General features: G+C 34.3%; 4 protein-coding genes across 4 annotated transcripts in view; 2 read left to right on the forward strand and 2 right to left on the reverse strand.

The window, feature by feature from the left end:
- Window positions 1-387: 387 nt before the first annotated feature.
- Window positions 388-4,974, forward strand: LOC107031353 (sulfite exporter TauE/SafE family protein 4). Its single transcript, XM_015232683.2, has 12 exons — window positions 388-648; window positions 1,375-1,534; window positions 2,108-2,308; window positions 2,396-2,457; window positions 2,560-2,599; window positions 2,718-2,773; window positions 2,885-2,971; window positions 3,090-3,140; window positions 3,366-3,605; window positions 3,945-4,038; window positions 4,122-4,262; window positions 4,373-4,974. Exons 1-12 carry the CDS (start codon window positions 484-486, stop codon window positions 4,453-4,455), a joined length of 1,380 nt encoding a protein of 459 aa, XP_015088169.1. The 5' UTR covers window positions 388-483; the 3' UTR covers window positions 4,456-4,974.
- A 2,266-nt stretch (window positions 4,975-7,240) lies between these two features.
- LOC107031371 (SRSF protein kinase 2) lies at window positions 7,241-13,337 on the reverse strand. The gene is made up of 4 exons (XM_015232710.1): window positions 13,092-13,337; window positions 11,163-12,125; window positions 8,725-8,772; window positions 7,241-8,637 (listed from the first exon to the last, which is right to left on the reverse strand). The coding sequence occupies exons 1-4, from the start codon at window positions 13,335-13,337 to the stop codon at window positions 8,230-8,232; spliced, it is 1,665 nt and encodes a 554-aa protein (XP_015088196.1). The 3' UTR covers window positions 7,241-8,229.
- Window positions 13,338-15,214: 1,877 nt separating this feature from the next.
- LOC107031698 (60S ribosomal protein L24) lies at window positions 15,215-17,795 on the forward strand. The gene is made up of 5 exons (XM_015233148.2): window positions 15,215-15,349; window positions 16,631-16,706; window positions 16,811-16,912; window positions 17,177-17,325; window positions 17,408-17,795. Exons 1-5 carry the CDS (start codon window positions 15,339-15,341, stop codon window positions 17,556-17,558), a joined length of 489 nt encoding a protein of 162 aa, XP_015088634.1. The 5' UTR covers window positions 15,215-15,338; the 3' UTR covers window positions 17,559-17,795.
- A 963-nt stretch (window positions 17,796-18,758) lies between these two features.
- The window catches only part of LOC107030668 (putative homeobox-leucine zipper protein ATHB-51), a 4,146-nt gene continuing 2,555 nt past the window's right edge, over window positions 18,759-20,349 (reverse strand). Inside the window, exon 3 of the mRNA XM_015231939.2 lies at window positions 18,759-19,283. Within this exon, the coding sequence (XP_015087425.1) occupies window positions 19,002-19,283 (282 nt within the window). The 3' untranslated portion in view covers window positions 18,759-19,001. The remainder of the gene's footprint in view (window positions 19,284-20,349) is intronic.

Below are 20,349 nucleotides of genomic sequence, written 5' to 3' on the forward strand. Positions count from 1 at the left end.
ACATATAAAGAACGATAAGGTAACGATCTAATCACACCAAATCGAATGTTATCTGAAATGAGTTTTCTCATCATTATATGGATTAAAACTGCACTTATACGATAGAATTTAAATAATAATCAAAATAAACATTATATTTAAACTAACAATACTATAACACATATCCAAATTAGTAATTAATGTTTTTAATGCCAGTAACTTTTACTTACCTAAACACCAAAAACAAAAACAAAAACAAATTAAGAAATTTACTTATTTTCCTATATTTTTTTTATAAAATATTAGATTCCAAAAAAAAATAAAAATAAAAATATCTTTTTACTTCCATAAGGATTCTCTACCATTCTTGTAATGTTTTCTAATATAAATATGTCGCAGCAACTTTCTTTAAGCCAAATATTTTTTTTTTGGTGTTCAAATTGTTCATTAGGGAAAAAACCCAACTTTTATTAGTTGAAAAAAATATATATTCAATTTTGGATTATGGGTACAAAAGGCTTTGTGATTTATCTATTAGCAGGTTTTTCTGTGGCAATTCTATCAGTTTTTTGGGTGCACAACTTAAAAAATGGTGATTTTGAGCCAAAATTGTATCAAAGTTCTAATCTTTTGCAACGACCCATTGGATCTGAAGACAAAGTTTGGCCGGTAAATGATGTTTCTTGTTATAATATTATCAAAGTTTTAATCTTTCTTGTTGAAACGTTAACAAAGTTACAATCTTTCTTGTTTTTTCATTGTCATGTTTCTTTGCTTTTGTTTCATGTGCTGTATATAGCAAAAAGTTACCTTTAATGGTGTTTTGGTTTGTTTTGTCTTGTTTTTCATTGTAATGTGCTGTAGAGATATGGAGAAAAACAGGGGTGTTGAGTTTGCCTCAAATGGTGTTTGGTTTTTTGGTTTTTCTTTGTAATGGGCTTATAGAGATAGGGAGCAAAAAAGGGTCTTGAGTTTGCCTCAAATGGTGTTTGGTTTTTTTGTTTTTATGGTTTTTCTTTGTCCATTTGTTCTCATGTGGTGTATAGATATGGAGCAAAAAAGGGTCTTAAGTTTACCTCAAATGGTGTTTGTTTTTATGGTTTTTCTTTTTGTCCATTTGTTCTCATGTGGTGTTAAGATATGGAGCAAAAAAGGTTCATGAATTTACCTCAAAATGGTGTTTGTTTTTATGGTTTCATGGTTGCCATATTGATATGGAGCACGAAAGGGTCATGATTTTACCTCATATGGTGTTGTGTTTTTGGACTTTTTCTTGAATTTAACTTCAATGGTGTTTGGTTTATGATTTTCCTTGAGTTTACCTTTAATGATATTTGGTTTATGGTTTTTTTCTTGTTTCTGTAATGACTTTTGTTTGGTGATGGTGTGTGACAGGAATTGGAGTTTAGTTGGAGGATTGTTTTGGCAACTGTGATAGGATTTTTGGGGTCAGCTTGTGGTACTGTGGGTGGTGTTGGTGGAGGTGGCATTTTTGTTCCTATGCTTACTTTGCTTCTTGGATTTGATACCAAGTCTGCTGCTGCTATTTCCAAATGTGAGCATTTTTTTTTCATTTTGCATTTCATATATAGATAAGAAGATTAATAGCAATGGAACTCGTAAAGGAAGAGTTATCTAGTACTTGTGCTGGTGAAATATGTTGAGAGTTGTGCAAGCTTTAAAAAATAAAGTTACTTGGATTATCACCCAAGCTTTGGTACGCGAATTACTCGATATCTGTGATGGTGGGAACTAATAGATACCACATGAAATTAGTTGAGGTATATCCAAATTGGTCCTAATACCACCATAAAAAAAGGGCAGCCCGGTGCACAAAGCTTTTGCTATGTGTGCGGTCAGGGGGAAAGGCTGGACGACAAGGGTCTATTCTATGCAGCCTTGATGGATCCATAGCTTGAACCTGTTACCTCTAGGTCATATGTCGGTAACTTTACCGGTTACGTGTAGGCTCCCCTTCTCCTGATAACCACTATCATTAAGAAAAAAGTTACTTGGATGAGTCAAAAGTCAAAAAAAGCTATAGCTGGAGCTTGCAGAGACCTTATTTGTCTTTTTGCTTTTATAGTATCTTTTATTATGTTAGAAAGTTGATTTGCTCTTTTTACAGGTATGATAATGGGGGCATCAGCATCATCAGTTTGGTACAATTTGAGGGTACCACATCCATGCAGAGAAGCACCTATTCTTGATTATGATCTGGCTCTATTGTTTCAGCCCATGCTCATGTTAGGCATCACAGGTGGTGTTTCTCTCAGTGTTGTGTTCCCCTACTGGCTCATCACTGTCCTCATCATCATCCTCTTCATGGGTATAAACAATCGTATCGAACTATTTTTTTCACTCACCATGATTAGTTTTATTAGTGATTGCTTAAAATGTTATTGTTTGGTAATAGGGACTTCATCAAGATCATTTTTTAAGGCCATTGAGATGTGGAAAGAAGAAACAATTCTCAAGGTTAGCTCTACTTATCCAATCATTTTTCTCTCAAATGTACTTGAACATATATTTGATGGTAAACTAAGTCTTTTATCTTTGTCATTTTTGGGGAACTTGCAGAAATCGACGAAAGAAGTTCCAGTTAATTCACATGGTGAACGTATGTCATCGTAAAACTAAATACCCCTCTCGTTTTTTAAACTATGTAGAAGTAACTAATGGTTTGATCCTTGCTTAGATTAGGCTAATATTTGTTAGTTTTACTTGTGTTCTTTCAGTTGTTATTGATACAGTTTATGAGCCATTGGTTCCTAAGGAGGAGAAAACCGCACTTGTGAGTTAATTTACCATATCAAATGGATCACATTTATCCGTTTTCTTTCTTGGCTCCCCTTTTTAAGCTTATCTTGTTGATTTTAACTGTCTAATTCTGGTTATCTCACAGGAAATTTTCAAGTTCAATCTTAATTTGAAGAGAATTCTGGTGCTCTTTGTAGTATGGTTCGTGTTTCTGCTTCTTCAAGTGTTCAAGGCAAGTGAATTGTTGAATATACTTGTTTCTTCTTTTTAACATGCCAACAAATAACTTCTCCGTTAAACATTCCCTGCTATGCACCTAATTTAACCCTTTCTTTTGGACATGTTAACAGAATGATCTAGTGGCTTGTACGCCATTGTACTGGGTGCTCAACTTATTACAGGTACATTTACATCTTTCATATCAAACACTACTTTTTATTAACTCTATTCTCTCAATTATTCGCTATGATCATTATGTGTGCAAACGTTTTTGCCTTTTTTATGTATTTATGAATATCGTGCTACTTTGGCACTTACAACATCCTGTTGTGTATTTGAGTTCATATCCGGTAGCATTATCTTTGAATGGTGAGGTTGAGTCTTATTGAATGCATTTGTGTTTTCAGTTTCCAGTAGCACTGGGGGTGTTCGGATATGAATGTGTGAAATTGTACAAGGAGAGCAAGAAGAGGAGACTAGAAGGGAACCAAGAGTCAGTATGTGAGGCTGACATTCAATGGACCGCCACAAACCTTATATTTTGTGCGCTTTGTGGTATATTGGGAGGCACTGTTGGAGGATTGCTCGGATCCGGTGGTGGATTCATTCTTGGCCCTCTTCTTCTTGAGATTGGAGTCATCCCTCAGGTATGGCCATCCTCATTTTTTTCGTATCTCGATTAGGATCTCCTAGTGGAATTTGATTACGTCGAGAGCAGCATAGTTTTTGAGAAGCCAACACATGAACATACTTTGTTGATTAGCACACTCGGTGTCACCTCTGTCTCTTCCTCTTTAAAATTTAGTCATTTCTTCTAAACTTTACCGCGATTTAAGTCCATTAGGTGTGGCTGGGGATATTTGAGTTTAAAATAGAAAGGGGTTGGTAGGGGGGGCCTTATAACTTCCAACAACTTGAGTAATGTAAAAGAGAAATATTGCTGTTCTAAAATTGACAAAAAGGACCTATTTTTTTCACTTCTACAGGTAGCTAGTGCGACAGCAACATTTGTGATGATGTTCTCGTCATCTTTATCAGTTGTGGAGTTTTATCTCCTCAAGAGATTCCCAATTCCTTACGGTATATTCTTAGTCTTAATAACTCTCTTAAGATTTCGACATAAATCATGTGCAACATTATCCATAACTAAACTCCTATTGCAGCTCTATACCTCATGAGTGTATCTATTCTTGCTGGATTTTGGGGACAATGCTTCATTAGAAAACTTATCACGATTTTAAAGCGTGCATCAATCATCGTGTTCATACTCTCTGGTGTCATTTTCGCCAGCGCTCTCACAATGGGTAAGTCGATAAACTATTATACAAAAGTTCAAACTGTCATAAAATCTTGAAAAGCAAAGAAAAGACAGAATTTCCCCTCCTATCTTTTGTTAATGTGGCGATGGTTTCAGGGGTGATTGGTATAGAGAAGACCATTCGTATGATCCACAATCACGAGTTCATGGGGTTCTTGGATTTCTGCAGCAGTCAGTAATTCTGTATTTCGACTAGAAAGTTATTGGTGAACAAGAATATATACATGTAAAGAGCAGCAGCAGCAGCAGAATAAGAGTTGTTGGCCAATGCCTAATTGACCAACCATTTGAAGAAGTACAGTATATCATCGAAAAACGGGTAATTTGCTTGTGTGTTAGCTAGCGCTAACACCAACATCATCCATTTTTCTTACAAAGTAAGATGTTAGTGTGACTATTTGTCTGTGAGTTAGCTAGCGCTAACGCCAGCCATAGCCACGTCTATTTTTCCATTTATTTGCTGTTAAAATACTGTGCTTGGGGTTCACTATGGTTGTGACTGAGTGTTAGCTAGCGCTAACACCAGTGCATTGTTTACATTTGCTTTATTTTTGTGTGATTGAACTGGTTCGGTCTGAGGGTTAGCTAGCGCTAACGCCAACAGAATCATCATCCACCACTACCACCACCATCTGTATTCTTACCATGTTTTATATTGGTCAGTTGATGTGGAATGAAGTTTATGATTCTTTCTACTATTTATCGTACAATAGACTTAATATAGTTCGATCCCTCTGTAGACTCTTCATAGCCCTCGTTTTATGTGTTATTATTCATTTCTAGTTTTTGAAAGTCAATGTTGGTCATTGAAGATGACTAGGAGTAGATGTTGTTTCAAGGAGGAATGAATATTTACTAGTCCACTAGAAATTGAGAGTCTGTCGAAAACACGACTCTCTATAGGTTTGCATAAAATTTATCCTTTCCGAACTCTATTTATGGGATTACCTTGTGTATATGGTTGTTGAGTACTTATCGACTCACACTACAAATACTAACGGTATGATAATTGTTTATTCTTTTTTTAAAAAAAATATGATGTTCGATATCCGAAATTATATGTTATTTCTCGCATAAAAAATTGTATTTTATAAAATAAAATACTCTCTACTAAAAATAACTCTAATTTTCAACACTTGAACGAATCTGATTAAAAATGAAGAAATATCTACGAATTGCCACAAACTAATTTTGATGGTGCAATTATTGCATGTACTATTCGTCGTCCATCGTCTTATTTTGGACAACTCATTTAAGGACGGAATAATGACGCAAACAGATATTTAAATTTGACCTCAGTTAATAAATAAATATTCTAAATTTGAAAATGCACATCTAAATATCAGGTTAAACTACTTACGTTATATTTTCTTTTGAGATATCGTTTTTCCTCAAACAGTATATAAACATGAAATACTTTGTTCATCCCACTAGTAATAACAATGAATTTGAAATAACCATAATCATTTTTTGGCAAGTCTCTTTTATTCTATTTTGTTCTTTGTTTTGCCTCTTATGGACCATGAGATTCATTAACTAATGCAATATTGACATATGAACAAAAAGATTGCTCTAGAAAAATGACATTTTCAACTTTGTTGCTTAAAGTGGGTTCCAAGATTAATAATGTTCTAATTAACTAATTAACTACCCCTTGACATCATGTTGTCAAGTGCCAATTAGTTCTAATTCATAACCACAAGCCATGATTGTAATTATGATTTTGGCTTAATTTTTTTTTTGGAGGTTTTCTGTTCGATATTCGAAGCCCATATTGGAGCTCAGACTAAATTCGAATCGAGCACTGCAGGCCCATATGGGGGTAGCGCTCGCAACATGATTTTCTCCACATTCAAGGCTCGAATCCGAGATCTTTGATTAAGGGTGAAACACTTTCACCAATGTACCGCAACCTATGTCAGGGATTTTGGCTTAATTGCTTGTAGTTCAACAACAATCCTTTCAATTGTTTCACATAATTTTGTTAGGGATAATTGTATAGAATGACAAACTAATAATATAAAATAAATATAGTAGTTACAGTTTGATTTATTTGTGTTTCATAACAAACTGTTTGTCAGTCCCTCTCTCCCTCATATTCTCGCTCGCCACTCTCACTCTCTCGCTCGCTTTGTTCGCTCGCGTCTCTCGCTTTATACAATAGAATTGTATAAATTGTGTTTCTAATTGTATAAAGCGAGAAAAAATTATATATACACATGCAAATACATATATCTCCGTCTTATACACTTATAATTATACAATAAAAGTTTTTTCCTGCCTAAGTCTCTTTTGTCTTTCTCTCTTTCTCGTTTTATACAAATTCAAATTGTATATAATTTCTCTTTCTCGTTTTATACAATTCGATTCAATTGTATATTCCCTGCCCAAGTCTCTTTTGTCTTTCTCCCTTTCTCGTTTTATACAAATTCAAATTGTATATAATCGCCCTATACACTTATAATTATACAATTCGTTTTATATACTTCATTTTTATTCAATTCTCTGCCCAAGTCTCTTTCTCTTTCTCGTTTTATACACTTCGTTTTATACAATTCGCTTCAATTGTACATGTATAGCGAATTATACATATATATGTTTGCTATGAAGCGAAATTATGCAAACTTTGTTATAACATATAAATATAAATTTTATGTTTGCTATAGATAAAAAGTTGCCCTTTTTTTAATTATTATTATTCAAATTATCTATAATTCGTCAATGAAAGTGAGGGGAGTTTAATTTGTTGTTCTATTTTTCTACTTAAATTATACCATCTATATGTTTAAACACAATTTGAAGCCAATTGGGTCGACTATCGATTATTTCCTTTTTTTAACTCGATTCAAGGCTTGAACAAACGGGAAGAAGAGAGGGCTAAGGAAGAATTTCTTTTAAACATAAAATCGCGCAATCAGATAGGTGTGAACTGAATAAATTGTGCAAACAAGAAAACAGAACAGCTCTGATCAAATAAACTTTATATTAAAAATGCTCGCGATAAGCATTGTATCGAAATAATTTATGAATTTTATGTAAACATAACAAGGATTCAAGAGCTAAGTGTGCTATAGTTGGATCCTTACCTGTACATGGTCCAATGAATTGATAAATTGCTTTCAGCTCTGGACCGCGAAAATCTGCAGTGTCCTTGCATGCTTGTTCTGGAGCAGCTCATAGATTTGGTCCCCGCGGACACCTTTTTACAGGCACATTTACCTAATAGTATCCTTGTGGTAGAACCATGACATTCGTTCAACGACAAGATGATTGAATAGCAGAAGTGCTACTTAGTAGTAGAAACTCGAAGAGACACACAAAGAGGGGACTCACTTATATTGGTCCCCCACACAAACATTTACCTTGTAACATCTTCATTTGTGAAGCCATGGAGTTCATTCAATGAGAAGATGATTGAATAGCAGAAGTGCTACTTAGTACTAGAAACTCGAAGAGACACACAAAGAGGGGATGACTCTTTTATATTGGTCCACACACACATGACACGCGTTTTTACTTTCACATTTACCTAGTAGTATACTCATTTGTGAAACCATGGGATAGATGATTGCATAGCGGAAGTGCAACTTAGTCTTAGAAACTTGGAGAGACAAGAAAGAGAGGAGACTCTTTTATCGTACCTGATAACTCTAGGATGAGTAGTAGGTCCCTTGTTTTTGGCAAGAAGAGTTACATGGTTCCTTATGCTAATGAATCGTAGAGCACGCTGTCAAACATCATCTTGGAGAAAGATGCTGTAAGGGCATATTCTTGGACATCTATTTGAGACGAAGTGGTTAAAACCTATGTTTGCTTGGACTCTCCAAAAATGCTGTCGTGTCTGTGTTGGATCTTCCAGAAATGCACTATACTTTTGAGGGATCCGACATGCACCCATTGGCAATCTTGAAGAGTCCGAGCAACATAGGTTAAAACTTAAAAACTGCCAAGTATCAGAATTTGACTGAGTAACTTCTGAAATTTTTTATGTTCTTGCTGATAGCTATTTTCCCAATTCCAATTTCCATTGCCTCCCTCTCTTCTTCATTCTGTTTCTTGGTTTGGTCAGAGTTTAGAGCGTCAACGGCTTTAGATTGTGCATCAGGCAAGGAAAGTTCCAACAGTCGCGGACCTGCATTGATCCATGGGTGAAGAAGGCACTGAGCTGCAGTAGGCCGTTTCTCTGGGACAAAATCAAGTATTGGGACCAGAAAATCAGACAAGTCCTTTGCGTCTTGCTCGCTGAATTCATATTTCTCTACTAGAACCTTCTTTAAGGGCCAAAAGCGCAACCGTCTAATGTGCCTCAAATCACCATGTCTATTGAATAAATCACGTGAATAACTACCACCCAAGGCAATCTGGAAACAAAATAGCAAACTTTATAAAACTACAAAAGGACAAAAAACATAATTCAAAGTTGGAAGTGATTATATGAATTTTCTTACATTTCGTGGCATCATTCCTATAAGCTCCATCATCAGTGCTAAGTGATCCTGCAAGGATTAGGTCACCCCTTTTAATTTTATAACCATAAAAGATTAGGTTAAAATATGTTCTTCTTGCATTGCTTCACCAAGTATGTATGTTATGGTCACTGGATAAAGGAGTGTTCGTCTAACAATGATGAATACTTCATTTATATAGCTGATCCCGTCAAACATGGCAATGAAATATAGTTGATTGATTGGTTGAAAAGATTAGGTCAAAAATATAGCAAAACATAATTGAAGCAAGAATTTGCAACAACTTTAAATGTAGACCTCTCATTTCTTGCTTGGCAACTACCTAGTATTTTCAATATCTGTCCAAGTGCATAATAGTATTCTAGCCCTTTGTTCATCGAACAAAGAGGATATGAAATTCCACAAGATATGTTTAATTTCTCTCAACAGTGACTAAAACTTGAATCCAGCATTCTGTTTAAATTAACAAGGTTCACTTCGCAGAAACAAATAAAAGCATTGACAATCAAGAGTGGAATAACTAACATGATGATCAACATTTTGGTGAAAAAACAGAACCAAGACATCGTAAGAGAAAGATACTTACGTGGTATGGAAGAATAGTAAAATGATAGATTGGAAATAGTGTTCAGAAGTCAGAACAGTATGTACTTTTAGTCCTCTAAATTTTAAATAGCAAAACCACGTTTTCACTTTATCTTCTAGTCTTTTGGTCAATTTGTTCACATAAACCGTTGATCACCTAAATCACATAATTGACCAACTATAAAAGAAGATTGCTAGAGTATCAATAAAAGACGTTGTTTTGAACTTAACATGAATCTGTACGAAAAGCGGAAGGAAAAGGAACAGGTCCACGCCACAATTTAAGTTGTAGAATTTTGGAGAGACCAAGAAGGAGTGGAATATACTGTCCCTAGCTTAATCGTGTACTTGGCACCCAAGGGTATGGCCTAGTGGTCAATGAAGCAGGTGAGCACCATGAGATCTTAGGTCCAATTCCCAAAAGAGATAAAACATTACGTTATTTCTTCCAATCTGCCTTGGTGGGGTGGGAGGTGACACGTACCCCGTGGAATTAGCCGAGGTGCGTGAGCTGGCCTAGACACCACGGTTATCCAAAAAATTAAAAAGGTTAATCTTGTACTTGTAAGGTACTATATAGACTACAAGCGGTATAATAATTCCCAGATGAGTAGAAGACTGTTCTTCCGACATCTGAACACTGTGTGAATACGAATCTTCTCCCTACTCTTCACAAATTTGGTCATCAAGAGAGACTATTTGCTGATCTGTGTTCCAACACCAACCATTAGAATCCTTATATTAAATATTCTTATAAAATCTAATAGTGAAACTTTTGAGGTTGAGATGACTTGTTGAGTAGAAGTTGACTTTTTATTTGACAGTAATAAAGCAATCATAGAAAAAAATTAGATAAATGTGTCATCAAGTAAAACCACTTCTACTATGTCTCTTAGTTCAGCAATTTGATTTGAAGTAGGAGAATTTACAGCATAATCAGCAAGGAAGTGGGACACTAAAACATCGTTTTATTCACAACATATCATTTGGGTTGGCTCAAAGACTCTGTCATTGAGGTGGCTAAATCGAGTAAGGTGTGACCATCTCAAAAATAAAATCTGCTTAAAAGTATCAGATGAAACCGAAATGGTTGACAATCGGTCATTAACACAATTGAGAATCCAATTAAATGAGAATCTTGTTTCAAGTCAAAACATCGTATACCATGAAGTAGAATTAAGCAAATGACTACTAGTGCTCCAAGTATGTGATGTGATGGTCGAGTTTCTTAGAAATCTCCCAGACATTTTATATAACCATGCTTGAGGACAAAATCAGATAAGTTATAAGATACAAAAGCATCCCCAGACTAGACATATCTTTACTTATAAGGAAAATAAAACGCAAGGCTAAAGATAAGATTCAAGGGCCTTCTATTTAGTCGATGCTTCTGTTTCCATTGATGGAGAGGTAGTAGTTGCTTCTCTCGTCAAGTTCACGTGAGTTCTTGGAGTGCTTTTGTAAGAAAGTCCCCATGGCGTGCTATAAAATGAAATTAGAGTGAACGTGAGGGAGGTGGGAAGCTACCACTTCTATAATGGAAGCTTATCCTTTACTTTTTTTTGGAGTGTGTTGCTATTTTGAAATGAAAAAAGGTTATGAATGAGTAATCGGAATGAAAAGTGGTTAAGGTTGAGGAAATAGGAGAACAAAAAGTATAGACAGAAGCATCATAGACTTAGCAAACCACAATTTAATGCGTTGACAGCATCTTAAAGAGAAATCACTCAATATCAAAGTCGACACAAATTCTCTCTCAAGGTATGCAAATTTGCAACAGTAACATTAAGCAAACCAACCAGAAAATAAGTAGTAATGCAGTAATGCACCTATACCTCATCTCTGTCAAAGTTATCACCACTGTGAGGATCAAATAACACATCGCCAGTTGCAAGCTCAAAACAAATGCAAGCGAAGGACCAAAGATCTGCTGAGGTTGAATATTTTGATCCAAGGATAACTTCAGGACACCTGTACTGTCTAGTTTGAATATCATCCGTGAACTGTTTGTATGTCCAACAAGCACTGCCAAAGTCAACAACTTTGCATTTAAGGTCGACTGCCTCCAATAGCTTCCTCCTTGTAGAACGACTGCCTCTCTTAGGACCCTCATATTCTTTCCCGCTGCCTTTTGCAGTATCAGCATTTGACATTCTATTAGAACTATTCAACGCGTCCGAATTTGATTTTGCACTGACAGATGACTCCGCAGAAGCTGAGCTATCTTGTCCACCCTTAGTCCCGAGAGAAGATTCTTTTCCCACAAAACATTGAGCTGCTTGTTTGGCCTTTCGTCTAATCTTCTTATTGTGGTTCTTAGTTAAATTTCCATTTGATGTTACATAACCCTTCACAGACCCGCCATCCAGCGTGGTTATATCCTTATGACTAGAAAGTATAAGAGGTGTTCCAGATTTTCGGGGATCCTTAGATGGATCTATTGTGGAACAGAGAAGTACGTTCTCGGGTTTCAAATCGGTGTGTATGATAGAAAGCTGTCTATGCAAATAATCCAATCCCACTAGAACATGATAACAGAGCTCTTTAACCATATGAATAGGCAGTCCACGATAATCAGTATATTTAAGAAGTGTCAGGAGATTGTCACCCAAATACTCAAAAACCATACACACATGTTGCCCATTTGGACCTGAGTGCTTAAAATTATCCAGTAACTTCACAACACATTTTTTATCATCCTGATCACATTCAGCAATCTGTTTTAGAATAGTGATCTCATCCATCGCTGCTTCCGTGTAATGCTGAGCACTCTTTTGCACTTTCAATGCTACAAATCGCTGCGTCATTAACAAAAATATACACATCAACTTCTTACATCTCGGTGAGAGTTACAAACTAAAATTACTACCAACTCAGAATTCTAATCCGAGTTCTTATTCATCAGTTATTACAGAGGTTTGAGCAGGCATCCCTCTTTATGCAGTTATGCACAATTAGTTAAACTAGGCCAAAAACATTTTACTCCTACATCAACTGCCGCAAACCACTTGAAGTCCACTAACAACCACCTCACAGGTGGGGTATGGGGAGGGTGGGGCGCACAGACCTTATCTTACCTTGGTAGGCCAGAGAGGTTGTTTTCGATAGAAACCACTTGTAGTCAACTATGATCATTATCATGATGATTATCTTGAAGATGTATAACATTTAAGCTCATTTAAAAGAAACTAACTGCTAAAAACTTGATAAGCAACCTAAAGAATCAACCTTTTTTTCCATCATATATCACACATCAAAATCACAATATACAATATAAACCACAACATTTCCAGTGTAATCCCACAAATGGGGTCTGAGGCCTAAGGTAGAGTGTACGCAGAGTACCTTACCCCTACCTCGTAGAGATAGAGAGGTTGATAAACCCTCGACTCAAATAAGGCATGCCCCACAGTTTGAAAAAGGAGGGGATACAAACACGAGAGCAATAACAAGAACCGCATAACGAGCATTACACAAAAAACAAGAGAAAGAACAGTAACAACAACGAAAAATACAAGAATCGAAGCACAAAAAACACCAATCATTGATCACCCACCATCCTAAAACTAGAATATTATGACAATTCACATGAAATGGTTTGCTCTAAACTAAGGCCAAAGATGATTACAAAACAAAAGGTTCATCAGGTTCAGTTCCCAGCTTCAAACCCAAAAAAAAACCACTAGGTGTCACAACAAGTAACATATAATTAGTCAAAGTGCCTGCAAGCTATTCCCCAAAAGGGGTCTCATCAGAAAGCTTACAGACAATAGAGTATCCCAAGCCAACCAAACAGTAGAGAAATGACCCCAACCAAGCTTACTCTGCACCACATATCTACCTCCATTAAAACTATCACCTATTCGAACAGCATGATAACCTCCCCTCCTGTAATCATCAGTACCTTCATCCTCCGAACTACAATCATCACTACTCTCCTCCACCTCCACCTCCTCCACCACCTCCGCCGCCGCAGCATTCACCCGCCGTTCTTGATTAAACCCCTCCATTTCCCCCCCAAATTGAATTCTGTAACTTGGGTCTATGAAAAGAATCAATTTTTCCTCTTTCTGAACAAAATGGTGTCCACAATTCACTCCAAAACTCTATAAAATCCTCTTTTTTTGAGGTATTAAATGATTAATTCACTGTAAAAGCTTGGGGTTTTCTTCTTGGAGTTCAAACAGGACATGGGGATTTTGTGAATGTGAGTGAACGGAGGAAAGAGATGATAGAGATAACGACGAGGAAGCAGGTGAAGCTGTCTACTCCTCCATTCGTTTGCTTGTGGACTTGTTCCACATGTACACCACTGAATTCTTTACTCTCATTCCTCTGTTACTTCTTCCATAATAACATGTCAATAGTTTTTCCATCTGTCTTATACCTATATTTAGACACCGCAATTTGACGTAAATTATTAGTATCATTCATCTAACGGATTAACTAAATGTAGGTACACTCTGATTACTCTCAATTTGTCACAAAGACATAATAAGTGGTTTCAAACTCTTTTTATGACACGTGACTTCTAATGAAAAGTCGAGAAAAATGTTGAAAACGTCTCTAAACTTGGCGAGAATTTAGGGATGCATTTCAATCATGTTGTAAGATCGAGGGTGTACGTGAGTTCAGTTAGTCAAATAAATGGATGTTTATAAAAGTTGTCAATAATTTGGGGAAGAAACTAATAATTCACTCATAGTCTAGAAGTGTTTTCAATACTTCTCTCTTTAACTTTGATACGTATTTTTTAAACATGATAAATCTTGTAATATACTACTCCATTCGTTCACTTTTATTTGTCATATTGCGTTTTTCAAAAATTGTTTGATAAAATCTCAAAATTAAATTAATTTGATATTTTAAATAAAAAATTTAAATATTCAAAAACTAATATAAAATAATTTTCACCCATTTTTATTTATCTATGTATAAAAATAATTATTCATTTAAAAATCAAAAAATAACTGATCACTTGATCCCTAATTTAACCATAGAAAAAGACATTGGCAATTTTAATGTTATTTCATTCAACTTAGACCAAGTTTAAGATGACTCATCATGCTTCAATGTATTATATATCAGTTGTCAATTTTGTCCTTGTCACAAAAATCTAAATGATAAGATTAAGTTATTTAATCCAATATGATTTCAATATTTATAAGTTTTGATGAATAATTCAATTTATATTTATTCTTATACAATACCTTAACTAGTATTAATATATTAGTTCAAAAGAGATTTTTTTAATGAGTGTTGACGATGAAGCTTATTTTTATCGTCTCACAAAATAATCATATGTCATTTTAAATTTGTAGTTAATGTTTAAAGTTTGTATCGATTTAATAATATACATCAACATTTAATAAATATTATCTAAACTTGTCTACAGTACTTTATGTAATTTATCAAAGATTTCTTCATAGACTTTTGCGCAAATCACATATAAGAAAATATTATATTGTATTCCAAAATTTATTGCAAACGTTAAATAACCTTTATTTAATTATTGCGTATTGACATAGTATCTTTTTATTTTTTTTATTTTTACTACTATATATTGCTACATTTGCTTTGTTTATCTTGTTATTTTACGAGCATTATTTTTCTTTCTATTGTGTTTTGTTGTCTATCGAAAACAACCTCCCTATTACACAACGGTAAGGGTAAGGTTGTGCATACTATCTTTTGTCGAACGTCACATATTAAAATAATCCGATTATGTTAGGATTATTATAAGATTGAACGATATATAAATTAGATTTGAATGTAACGTCGTTCTAAAAGATAATTTTCGAAGATTAAAAATGGAATGTATACAAGCCCATATTGAGGCCCATTATGTTGGGCTTGAATAGTAGATCAAATAGTCTTTTGGGCCTTTAAAAAACCTAACAACAAATCCCCAATATATAAAGTTAAAGTCTCATTAGGGTTTTATTTTCTTCCATTGAAGTACAGCACCGGAGGAGGAGCTCGCCGCAGCAACAACAACAACAACATCAGACATGGTGCTAAAGTAAGTTATCTTCTCTCTATGTTGTAATTTTCGATAATTTTAGTATTTTGGAGAAACCCCATTTGATGATTGTATTGGTAGAGAGTTTAATTTACCATTTTCATGGAGGTGAATCTGAAGTGTTTTGAGGTTGATACTCTCTGGGTTTTGCTAATTTGAGTTTTTACTACGTGGGAAATGGTCAAAAATCGAATCTTTATTGATTTTGCTATTGTTTTTGGGTGATTTATGGTCATGTGTAGTGTAGATTGGAGTGTGTTGTAGGAGGTAAAGATGTTCGTGAAGCCTTGTGTTGTTTGCACTTTTGGAGAGTACTGCTGAGTGTGTGTGGGATTTTTACTACACGAAAAATTGTTAAAAATCAAATCTTTATTCTGTTCATCATCCTTGGGATATTTATGAACAGGTGTAGGTTAGATTGGAGTCTATTGTAGTAGGAAAAGCTGTTCCTTGAATCTTTATGTAGCTCGAACTCGTTTAAATTATGGTTGGGTGTTGGGTTTTTTGATGATCCAACATTGGGTGTCAGTATTTTTGGAAAGTTGAAGTAACATAGTTGAAATCCCTCTATTGGTGAAATGTAGCTTCACTCTTCTTGGTTCTTGTGTTTGATTATTTGGGTGTTTTGGAGGATCCTACATGGGGTTGTCAGCATTTTTGGAAGGTCCAAGTAACGTAGTTGAAATCCCTCTATTGGTAAATTGTAACTTCACTCCTCTTGGATCTCGTGTTTTGGTTATTTCGGATTTAGTTATTTTGATTGATTAATGCATAATTAATATGAGAGGGGAGAAAATGGATGAGAAGAGGAGCACACTGGTAAATTGTTACTGTAAAGGTTTTGTCCTTCTATATTGATTCACACAGAGATTAAATTTGATGTAACTGAGTATTGTTTCTCTGATTAATGTTAAGATAGCTATATCTCAAGTCTTAACATGTTTTTGCTACATTGCTTGCCTGTATATTATTTCTGAGAATTGTTCAATATTTTCATGATTCACAATGATTACAACTGATTCAGCTTTACACTATCTGAAAAATGTATACACCTATGATATAAATCACTGATAATAACAAGCACAGATGATTTATGAACTGCCTTAACGGGGGAGGTACTTGTCGGCTGAATTTGTAATGATTCAGCTAGTCATTCGTTCTATTTGAGGAGTTACCTCTTTCTTGTGTTATTGCCGACATGCCTTTACATTTGGTTTGCCCCGGTTGCTTTGTAGCATTGTAAGTGATGACTCATTACTTTTATTCTTACTTCTATTGCAGGACAGAACTCTGCCGTTTCAGCGGTGCCAAGATATATCCTGGGAGGGGCATCAGATTTATTCGATCAGATTCTCAGGTAACATGAAAACCCATTTCTTGCAGACGGTAGTTAACGTGATTTGTGTACTGATTATAGGACGCAAAGTTGTGATTGCTTATAGTATTTTCTGGTCCTTGTAGGTGTTCCTATTTGTCAACTCAAAGTGCAAACATTACTTCCACAACCGCCTGAAGCCTTCCAAGCTTACATGGACTGCCATGTACAGGAAGCAGCACAAGAAGGTGAGTCTGGAATAAAGCATATACAAGCTTCGTTTTCTGAACTTAATGTCTGCTTTCCACTTTGAATATTTCCACTAGCATTCCAAACATCGAACGATATAACTTTGTGATGTGAAGTTGTACACTGAGATTTACTTTGTTTTACGTAGTTTATTCAGGAAAAATGTTCTAACAGATTATACCGCTTTTATGTTTTGCCATTTCATATGCACTATTGCCTATTTTAATTTGTTTTTCTTTTGTGCGTGTGCTCAATAACATTAGGATATTGCACAAGAAGCTGTTAAGAAGAGGAGACGTACCACAAAGAAACCATACTCTAGGTCCATTGTGGGTGCAACCTTGGAGGTAATCCAGAAGAAGAGAGCTGAAAGGCCAGAAGTTCGAGATGCTGCCAGGGAGGCTGCTCTTCGGTGCGTATTAACCAAGCTTAATGTGGCTTTGTGCATCTTTTGAAATGGGAGACTGATTAGTTTGTTTGTTTGGTTTCTGCAGTGAAATCAAAGAAAGAATCAAGAAAACAAAGGACGAAAAGAAGGCCAAGAAGGCAGAGGTGGTGGCTAAGTCACAGAAAGCCGGTAAGGGTAATGTGTCAAAGGGAGGATCAAAAGGCCCTAAGCTTGGCGGCGGTGGTGGAAAACGTTAAGCTATTGTTATGTTGTTCGCTAAGTAGCGCTAGAGTGATTATGCATCTTGAATGAGTGTAGCTATATTCTGATCCACCAGCGTTTAGCGCGCACTCGGAAACAATATATTTCTGAATTTTTGTCTTGTTTTCAAATATCCAGATTGCTTTACTTTCATTCTGTTATGATAATTATAATCTTGTTCCATTATGAGAAATGTATCTTCCTTGCATTGTATTGATGGTTGTATTTGCCTATAGTATATCCCTATTGCTTTTTGTGATGCATTTTAGGTAAAAAAGCACAAAGGATGCATTTGTTTTGAAGTTCGATTAATTTAGTGTTACGTCTTTCCATTATTGCGGAATTGCACTTCTTTTCTACTTTCATAGTGTAGCTACGAAATTTTTTGGACTTGAACCAGAGACCTCTCGTTTGCGAAGTAAATCGTTGCACCTACTATCTATATTTTTTTAAAAGAAGTAAAATGTTACACCTAAGTTCAAGTATGTATCCAATTAACATACATAGAGAAGAATGATGGGAGACTAAAGAGCAAAGTAGAAACACAAATTTTGTGTTAAGATGTATAATTGTATATCAAATAGATTGCATTGATTTTTTAAAATATTAAATTATTTAATTTAGCTTTCGAGAATAATTTAATTGACTCTTGATAATCAAAACATGACGAGTATTTTAGAGGAGAGTACAATTTATTTAGAAGGAAACATGAGGCTTGCCAAGTTTGGTGAAGGCACTCTTCTTTTTTGTTGATCGAATATATTTCTTTTACTTATTTCATTCAGATAATCGTCTTTATAAATTTATATAATTATAATTGATGCCTCGACAACGACTATCCGTGAAATATTTTATTTGTACCTACATTGAGGCCTGATTAGATTCAATCAAAATTCAAAATTTGCAAAGTATTATAACTAATGACATTAATTTAAACACTAACCATTCTATACTATATATTCCATTCGTCATGACACTTTTTGAATTTTCGAGATTCAAATAAAAATTTATCTTTGATCGTAAATTTATCATATATATTTTAATTATTTTGAATTCTCAATTATTATGACTTATAATACATTTTACAAAGTATTTCAAAAGATTTGTAGATTTCTCGCACAAAGTTTTGGTCAAATTTAAGCCGTTTGACTCTCGAAAAACAAAAAAAAGTACCAAATAAATTGAGACAGAAGAAGTAAGGAAAAAAACTGATGATATTAATGTCAAATACAACAATAGTAGTACAACCTTACAAATTTCAAACTAATAAAAACCACTTAACACTCCTAATCTGAAATATAACATCAAATAATCAAACTAAACTCTGCTACAACTCTATTCTCATTTTCTAATTAATCTGATTTAGGTGTTAATTAAAGAGAAAACTAAACCTAACAAATTAATTAGATGTAGCACAATTAAGTTAAATTAATCTCACTTCATGGATATGTTGGCAATGTGGCCCAATAAGGTGGCATCACTGGGTTAAGCCCATCTACAACATTATTAAAAACATAGCTACATTCAGCAATATTATTATTATTATTATTAATATTATTATTTTGATGGTTACTTATAGTAATTCCTCTTGTAATTGTCTTGTTTGAACTTGGCATTGATGTGCTTTCAACTGTTTCTTCACCTGATATTTCAGTGTAAACTGTGGAATTTACTTGTTTCTTTGTGGCTTGTTCCTTCAAAATTGCTCTTAATGCCAATACCTATCAAGAGAAAAAAACGAGTTTAACTTCTATACACTGACGGTGTAATGGATTTCATATAATATAACAACAATAATAATATATACAGTGTAATTATACAACTGGAGTCTGAAAATAATAGTTTGTTTTTAAACCATTGAGTCAATTCCTAGTCTTATGTTTAAGGAATTCAAAATTTGTATATGTAGATAATACAAAAATAATACGTCATATATATACTATATAATTTTTTTTTATCGAGGGTGGCCGGGGTGAATCGGACCCCTAGATCCGCCCTAGAATGTACGGAGTACACACAATCTTTATTTTACCTTTTTAGAGGTATAAAGGTTGTTTTCAATAGACAATCAACTCAAGTAACACATATAAAATTGAATATAGCAGTGATAAAGCTATATTGAAAACAATGAAGAAAAGAACAGTAGCAACAATAATAATATTATTGACACTCTTTGAAACTTTTGTTGTGTGTTTTTTTTTTTAATTTTATATTTCACTCATATAATTGTCTTTACATATTTTTATATAATTTAAACTGCATGAGAGAGAATAATTTTTTATTAATTCAAAAAAAAAAGGGAATAGGGAACAATGTTGTATGATGTGTCAATTTCAATTTATATTACAAGGTTTTATTAGGGTACACATAAAATTTATTTTAATATTTATTTATTTGCATTCAATTAAGCCCACCTTGCTTTATAATAATGATGTGGACTACTGAAGTAAAAGTTGTCTCCATAATTATATGGCACCAAATATTATGAGTTCAATAAATAATAGGTATAAGTTTATAACTTAAAAAATATAGTGAGTTCAATCTTATTTTAAAAGAAAATTAAATCCATAAAGATTTTTTAAAAAATTCACATAAGAACCACAATTTATATATATATATATATATATATATATGACTTTTAAGTTTCACAAAAATAGTTTCTTTGTCTTCTTAAAATTAGTAAGAAAATTTGAAGCTCCATGAAATATGCAAGAAATCACTTTCCAAAGTAAGATTATTTTTATAACCTCAAATATAAAGTAATTCACATAATGATCATGTAAAACA

The sequence above is a fragment of the Solanum pennellii genome, chromosome 9 (assembly GCF_001406875.1).
Source record: "Solanum pennellii chromosome 9, SPENNV200".
In the NCBI taxonomy this organism is placed as follows: Eukaryota; Viridiplantae; Streptophyta; class Magnoliopsida; order Solanales; family Solanaceae; genus Solanum; species Solanum pennellii.

What these genes read in the sequence shown, in the direction of transcription:
- LOC107031353 (XM_015232683.2), top strand. Translation starts at nt 484, where the DNA reads ATGGGTACAAAAGGCTTTGTGATTTATCTATTAGCAGGTTTTTCTGTG. An exon ending in CTGAAGACAAAGTTTGGCCG is followed by an intron (nt 649 to 1,374) that starts GTAAATGATGTT and finishes GGTGTGTGACAG; the next exon opens with GAATTGGAGTTTAGTTGGAG. An exon ending in AGATTGGAGTCATCCCTCAG is followed by an intron (nt 3,606 to 3,944) that starts GTATGGCCATCC and finishes TCACTTCTACAG; the next exon opens with GTAGCTAGTGCGACAGCAAC.
- LOC107031371 (XM_015232710.1), bottom strand. Translation starts at nt 13,337, where the DNA reads ATGGAGGGGTTTAATCAAGAACGGCGGGTGAATGCTGCGGCGGCGGAG. An exon ending in ATAACTTTGACAGAGATGAG is followed by an intron (nt 8,773 to 11,162) that starts GTATAGGTGCAT and finishes TAATCCTTGCAG; the next exon opens with GATCACTTAGCACTGATGAT. An exon ending in TAGGAATGATGCCACGAAAT is followed by an intron (nt 8,638 to 8,724) that starts GTAAGAAAATTC and finishes TTTTGTTTCCAG; the next exon opens with ATTGCCTTGGGTGGTAGTTA.
- LOC107031698 (XM_015233148.2), top strand. An exon ending in TTATTCGATCAGATTCTCAG is followed by an intron (nt 16,707 to 16,810) that starts GTAACATGAAAA and finishes TGGTCCTTGTAG; the next exon opens with GTGTTCCTATTTGTCAACTC. An exon ending in ACAGGAAGCAGCACAAGAAG is followed by an intron (nt 16,913 to 17,176) that starts GTGAGTCTGGAA and finishes CAATAACATTAG; the next exon opens with GATATTGCACAAGAAGCTGT.